The sequence below is a fragment of the Euphorbia lathyris genome, chromosome 2, assembly GCF_963576675.1.
Source record: "Euphorbia lathyris chromosome 2, ddEupLath1.1, whole genome shotgun sequence".
NCBI lineage: Eukaryota > Viridiplantae > Streptophyta > Magnoliopsida > Malpighiales > Euphorbiaceae > Euphorbia > Euphorbia lathyris.
In genome coordinates, this window is record NC_088911.1 from 135,454,542 (window position 1) to 135,461,982 (window position 7,441).

At 31.2% G+C, this 7,441-nt stretch overlaps 1 protein-coding gene across 1 annotated transcript; it reads left to right on the plus strand.

Moving 5' to 3' along the window:
* The first annotated feature begins 2,958 nt into the window (after positions 1–2,958).
* On the plus strand, positions 2,959–6,176 carry LOC136216965 (transcription factor MYB111). The gene is made up of 3 exons (XM_066003516.1): positions 2,959–3,127; positions 3,241–3,370; positions 5,343–6,176. Exons 1-3 carry the CDS (start codon positions 2,995–2,997, stop codon positions 6,013–6,015), a joined length of 936 nt encoding a protein of 311 aa, XP_065859588.1. The 5' UTR covers positions 2,959–2,994; the 3' UTR covers positions 6,016–6,176.
* The last annotated feature ends 1,265 nt before the right edge of the window (positions 6,177–7,441 follow it).

Genomic DNA, 7,441 nt, shown 5'->3' on the forward strand with positions numbered 1-7,441 from the left:
GGTGACAGACCTCCTAGGCGGCACAAATGCATTCCAAAGGAATTTGTTTCACTCAACCGGAGTGTTGTTGCAGCAGGAGCTATAAAAGCCTTTGGCAGTATACATACCTGACATAGCCGGCTTCCACACACAAGTGTCGGTTCCATCCCGACTGCCAGAAACCCTCTGAATGTTGAATTGTACAAGATCAGGGAGTCGATGTAAATTAATCCAGGAGTCATCTGCGCGAAAAGAGTGAAGCGGTTCATAAAGCTTGCGTTGAATATTTGCCGGGATGCCGAGCTGATTTGCAACCGTCGGCGCAATCCAAGAGCCCGTCTAGAAATTCAGTTCAGAGTTGTCTCCAAACCATCGTGTTACTTCCAAACTGATCTGATCATAAATTGGTCGAACAGAGGTCCAAACCGACGAATTTGAAATATACCGCTTAGGCATACCAGATTGATAAAGGAAACGATTTCGAAGCAAAATAGGTATATAGCCATTTTTTTGAATCAAATCTCAGCTGAACTTACCAAGAAGAGAATTATTGAACAGACCAATATCCTTGATTTCAAGTCCCCCAAATTCATACAATTGACAGCACTTCTTCCATTTGACAGTAAGAAGCTTTCTCTGATCCTTGTCCCCAGCCCAAATGAAGTTTCTGAGAGCTTTAGCAATCTCTGTGGTGAGAGAGGATGACCACTTGTAAATCATAAGTGAATGTATTAGAGCACCTGTTAAAGCATATTTTATCAAAGTTAGCCTACCTGCAAAAGAGAGCGACCGCCCCTTCCAGAAACTAAATTTAGCAAAGAAATGATCCATAAGCGGCTGTAAATGACGAGCCTTTGGCGCCCCTTGAAAAATTGGGATCCCAAGATAATTAAACAGCAACCTAGCAACACGAATACCTAGAATATCAATGAGCCGATTCCTGCGCTGAATGCTAATACTGTTCCCAAAATAAATTGCAGATTTATCCCAGTTAACTGTCTGACTCGATATGGCTGCATAAAAGTTGAAAAGATCCTTGACACATTTCACATTTCATAGTTTATATATTGAAAGATGAAAAATAGAAAGAAGATACCAAATGATAATCAATAATATCTATAACACATTCTACAGATAATTTTATTGGTAGAATGAGAAACACTTCATTTTACTTCATCAGCCTTTTCATTTTTTATGTAAAAAAATTCATAGGATATATATATAATAAATTGAGGCATTGTTTAATAATAATAAAAAAATCACTTAAAAATAAATATTTTCAGTACATATTAAATTTAGGGATAATTTCAAATTAAACTATATGGTTATAAGTTTTTACAGATCGGTACCTATGGTTTTTTTTTTGTAACAAACCAAATCACATGGTTTGCACCGTTAACAAAATTAAGGAAAATGCTTTTATTCTGTTAAAAGTCAGGGGTAATTATGGAATTTTGGTACTCTTTTACTTTTCTCTCTCTCCTTCTTCTCCTTCTTCTTTGTTCTCTTCTTATTTTTTTAATTCTGGAAATTCCAGACATTTTTCAATGTCTGGAATTCCCGAATTAGAAAAAGAAGAAGAGTCAAAATGTCAAAATTCCAAGATTCTGAAACTACCCCTCACTTTTAACAGATTTAAGGTACTTGCGGTGATTTTGTTAACGGCAGAAACCATATGGTTTTGTTTATAGTAAACTAACAATACAGAGGGAGAAATAATATAAACCTAAGCTTGATGTGTGTTCAAATGGATCCCAATGCCTACTTTTATAGTGAGAAGTCATATATGCTCCCCAAAACCAAGTCTACCGATGTCCTTGCAACTGCGAAATCTTCGCATGTATGGGTGACGGTAATTATACACTGAAAGTTTTCGAGACAGCAGTTGAAACCGCGTAGGAATATGAAAATTTCTGGAAAATTTTACGGTGATTTTTTGTAGCACCTTGACGAGGTGCAAGGATGGTTAGGACTTTTTCCTCAGTTAATTCAAGAATTAATTTACTTAATAAACAATTAATGTTGCTGAATTAATTCATGTTAATGACAATTAAAACCAGTTAACTACTAAAACATTTTATAGAATTAATAATTAATGTTAATTTCATTCAATTCCATTAATGATCAGCATCAATTAGGTCATGATCTTCATTTTGGGAAGTATGTTTCCAAACTGATTCAAAAATTGTTGCAGACTGTGTTAATGGTTTTCCTACAGATATTTCAGAGTTTGGGGTCCTCATTCAATACTGTAAGAACATTATTTCTAATTACCCTGATCTATGGGTATCCTTTTGTTCTAGATTAGCGAATAAAGCAACTCATTCCTTAATTAAAAGAGCTTGTTCCAATGCTAATCCTTTTATTTCTTTCATTATTCTCAAATCTTTAGAGTCTTCACTTGCTAAGGATCTTAATCTTAATGATATTCTAAGTTTCTCTCTAAAAAAAACTAAACAATATACTTTTCATTAAATTATGGCTTAATATATTTTGTGCTCCCTAAACTTATTTCAAAATACCAAATGACTCATGAACGTTTAAAAATATTCTATTGACCCCTATACTTACTTAAAATCACCAATTAACTTTCTAAAAGGTATCTATTACTTCTTGAACTTTTTTAAAGTGATATATTAGCCTCTTAAACTTGTTTAAAATGTACACATTTTAATCTTTCCAAAATCTCGGCTTACTCCGCCACATGAATTTTAGGAGTGGCCGGTTCGACCCCAATTCCGTCCGATTTGTTGAACATTCTAAAAACCAGTTCACCTCGAACCGGCCCGGTCCGGTTTAGTTTAAACTAATTAATTATATGAACCTATGAGAAGTTAATAAGCACATGTGGCACATTCATTCACCGTTTGAAAGTCTCCATCAAAACACCATGCAACTTTTGTACAATCTCTTGTAGTCTTATTTATAGTACTACTTAAACACCAACTCTTTCTTCTTCAAAACCAACAAAAAAAAAAACATTAAATTCTCCCATTTCTTATAATCTCCCAAAAAATGGGAAGAGCACCATGTTGTGAGAAAGTTGGATTAAAGAAAGGAAGATGGACTTCTCAAGAAGATCAAATCTTGACCAATTACATTCTTTCTAATGGCCAAGGATCTTGGAGATCACTCCCCAAAAATGCAGGTAAATTATCTAATTGGTACTTCTAATTTACTAATTTTTTCTTAATTGATCAATTATTATATAATTATTATGATTAATGACATAGAATTAGTTGATTTTTTTCTTGGTTTAAGGGTTATTAAGGTGTGGTAAGAGTTGCAGATTGAGATGGGTTAATTACTTGAAAAGTGACTTGAAAAGAGGCAACATTACTAGAGAAGAAGATGAACTCATTGTTAAGTTGCATTCAGCTTTGGGTAATAGGTATTTTTCTTTCTTTAATTTTTTTTAATATTTTTTTTTATTTTTAATGCACGGGTCAGTTGCACCCCGTTTATCAAAATTCATCTCGGAAGAGGTGGGTTTAGTCGGCCCAAAACTCTCTTTCCCGTGAATTTTTTTACTTCGGGAGTAATATACATAACAAATCAATTAATGTGTCGCGACTTTTAATTAATGCCGAATCATGTTAATTAATAGAAAATATAATTGCATTATGAAAAAAGTACCACTTTTTTTATTAGTTTTTGCTAAGTATGATTAGTAATTAATTAGAGTTTCTTTCTGTTACTCCCCAACACGTTCATGATCAAAATGAACTAAAGATTCAAATTCTTTTCTGTTGGAAATAGTTTTTGAAAATAATTTAAGCTTATAGAAAATTTCAAAACTAATATTAAAAGTTAAAATTGATAGATATAACACTTAAAAATAGTATTAAAAGTTTGAATTAATAGTAAAACTTAGAAATAGTATTACGGAAAAAGTACGGAAAAAAATGCTTCTGGTTTGCCCAATTTGTAAACAGATGCATTTGGTTCTAATTACAACCAGAGACGTTTTCATCTTTAAAAAATCATTGTTACATATCGACAAAACACAACCCCCCAAAGAACAACTTCCTAAATCGAAACAATAAATCATATAGTGGACATTTTACGTTTTTTACTAAGTTAGCGGTTTATAAACTAATTAATATTTAAGTTCATTTTACACGGTTACAATTTGATTTTGAGGTCTATGTTTTGTCAAAATGTAATTTCAAAAAAATTAAAAATGCTCTTTCATTATCATCAGAACTTAACAGTATAATTTTAAATACTTTATTTTGTAAAAAAACATGCAACATACCTCTATTTATAAACTTTTAAACCACATATCTCTATTTGCAAATAGCACAAACCATGAGCATTTAATATTATCTCTGAAAGCATTAACTAACTATATATATATATATAGATATTTTCAAGAAAAAAACAAAACTATATATAGAAAATAAATATATATATATTTAGGAGGAAAATAAATATTAATTGAGAAGATATTCTATTGGAGAACATTCATTGTACAAATTTTGTATCACATTAAAGAAATGGGACACCATAATTTAGCATAATTTCTTATGTATGAAAGTGATTTCACATTTATGTACTGCTTTTTTTACCCTACATCCATGTTCTTCTGTATTTTAAAAATTGGATATTTTTGAGGTATCCAATCAAGATTACTGCCTTTATTTTTATTTTTTTAATGGGACAACATGATTATAAATAATTTGTTTGACACAGTTATATCCTTTTTATTGCATTTATATTATACATTACATTTGTGATGTATTTCTAGATTGTAATTTTATACAAAAAAAAAAATAAAAAAATAAAACAAGTACTTTTCTTCTAAAAAAACAATCCATTTTGACACTAATAATCAAGAAAATAACCAATCTAACATCAAACTGAAGTTATTGTAATTACTTAACTGAATAATTAGAAAGAAAAATAAATAGTAAGCAGCCCAATTTCCATCCATTTGACTGTTCAAATTTGGAATATAAATGTCCTTTGATTTTTTTTTATTAAATTTATGTATAATTTGTATATGATTTGATAAGTTAAATTTAGGGTTAAATTATTTATTTGTCTGTAATTTATTACGTATATTAATTTAAACCGGTATTTTTAATGGATATAAGTATGCGAGAGATGGAAATAATATGTAGATGTATTCTTAAATGAGTAACGAAAAAAAACGAGTAATACATATAATAATTAAGAATACGAGTGGGGTTATTTTTACTTTTTACGGATACCCTACCTGATGTCGTTCATATTCCTCGAGCATATAATAATAAGAGAATTGTATGAAATTGATTATTGTTTTTGTAATTGTATTATCGTGTCAGAAATTAACGAATACAGTTAGCCCTAATATTTTTGCTTTTTTGTTAATTTTCTAGGTGGTCTGTAATTGCTGCAAATTTACCAGGAAGAACAGACAATGAAATAAAGAATTACTGGAACTCCCATTTAAGCAGAAAAATCTATAGCTTCACCAAGTCTGAAACCCTCTCCACAACCAGAATTATAGCCAATGTTGGAGCCCAAAGAAAATCAAAATCATCCAAAAAAAAGAATCACAAAAAACCCAAATTAGAAAATTCCACTGAAACCCTAAAACCCAAAGAAAAATCAGCACCATCTTCTTCCTCTTCTTCATCTTCTCCACCTGATCAAGAAAATCAAGAAATGGGTCCAAAGATTGACCAAAAGGAAGGTTTTGTTGAAGAGGGTATAAATGAAGAAGAAACTGAAGTTTGGGGACCATATGAATGGTTAGACAGTGAAATAAATCGCCTTAAATATGCTCTGCAAACTACTGTTGAAACCATTGATGATCATGACAAAGAAAGGAAAGACATTGAGACCAACTTGGCTACGGGTTCAAGTGATTGTTTAGAGAGAGAAAGTACTGCTACTACGAGTTCTAATGGAGAAAGTGGAGATTGGAATAAAAGTTATAATGATAATAATTATGGGTCACCATTGAATTTAGAATTTGATGAAGAATTAATGTGTGGATTTAGGTTTGATTGGGATGAGTGTGATGATAGTATGGAACGATGGGAATAAATGGTAACCGAAATTTGGAGTTAGTTTTAAAAAAGGTTACTGGATTTTAATTTATTTTAGTAAGTTCATTGAATTTTTATTTTTGTTTCAATAAAATTATTCTAGCCATTTTAGATAGAAAAAAACATATGAATATTAATGTAATAGTAACGTTGGAAATAATTCGCTTTTAGGTATGACATGAAAGAAAGGAATAAAAATTATATTTGTTATTTACTTAATTTAACTGTTGGAAACGGTCACATGATATCCAATATACATATATACAGTTGTCACGTGATATATACATGGTTACCACATGACTTTCATGTTATACATATAAGAGTTCTTTTCAACGTGGTTATCATGTCAGTATTTCAGTGAAATTTTATGTCTAAATTGGTTATCGCGTCAGTATCTCTGTTTGAAATTTTGTTTTTGTATAACTATATTAGACATATGAATAGTTGTTTTTAAACTGCTATAAGTATAATTTTAAATGTAGATAAAATGAATAATACTATTTTAACCGAGTTTAATATGCATGTGATTATAATTGATTTTCCAATATATTAAAAAAGCATATATTAATGTAAATCAAAATACAAAGCTGGACAAATAAAATCTAGTGGTCTATCCGACATTCCATAAGTCCTGACATAGAATAAGCAGCTTTAGCTAGTACGTGACACCATTCGTAGAACGAACAACAAACTTGACACTAATGTTATTCAAAGAAGAAAGTAAAGATTTACAGTCCTCTAAAATAAGGTTATATGCTAACCGAAAATGAGCTTGTCTAAGATGCTCAACTATTGTTGCTACATCAATCTAACCCAAACAATTATCCAAGCCATAATTTTTGAGCCAACTATGAGCCTCTCTAATCCTCACATCCTCTCTATCTCTAGCCAAATAATTACCCAACAATAACTTTAAAAAAGCCTATATAAAACATTGTTATTATCACGCAACATAGCCACCGAACCAAGTAACATGATCCTAGAATAATCAATGCGTCAATATTAAGCTTTAGGAACATCTTAGGAGGATTAGCCCAATGCAAAACAAAATCAGACATGTAATTAGCCCATTGTTGACATAAATTATGAGATTAGAGCTGGGCATCTTGTCACTCCTTCATACCCGAACAAACAAGACGAAACAAATTGCTCCTGAATTCCTAAGCCTTTTTCAAACAAAACCATTTCTTCGCGACCAGATGCCCCACACAACCATGGCCCAGACACAAGATTGATCAAAACTTACGGAAGAAAAAACATGATACATCCAATCCAAAAAATTAACTGCATCCCTATCCATCACCCCTCCCAAACCAGCAACATGCCAAACATTAATAAAATGTATACACCCACAAACCATATGCAAAACGAATTTCGCCTTCCATAACACATAAAGCACAAATAGGATTAATATTAACAAACCT

Coding starts and splice junctions, on each gene's coding strand:
- LOC136216965 (XM_066003516.1), top strand. CDS start 2,995: ATGGGAAGAGCACCATGTTGTGAGAAAGTTGGATTAAAGAAAGGAAGA. Junction 3,128..3,240: donor ATCACTCCCCAAAAATGCAG/GTAAATTATCTA, acceptor TCTTGGTTTAAG/GGTTATTAAGGTGTGGTAAG. Junction 3,371..5,342: donor CATTCAGCTTTGGGTAATAG/GTATTTTTCTTT, acceptor TTAATTTTCTAG/GTGGTCTGTAATTGCTGCAA.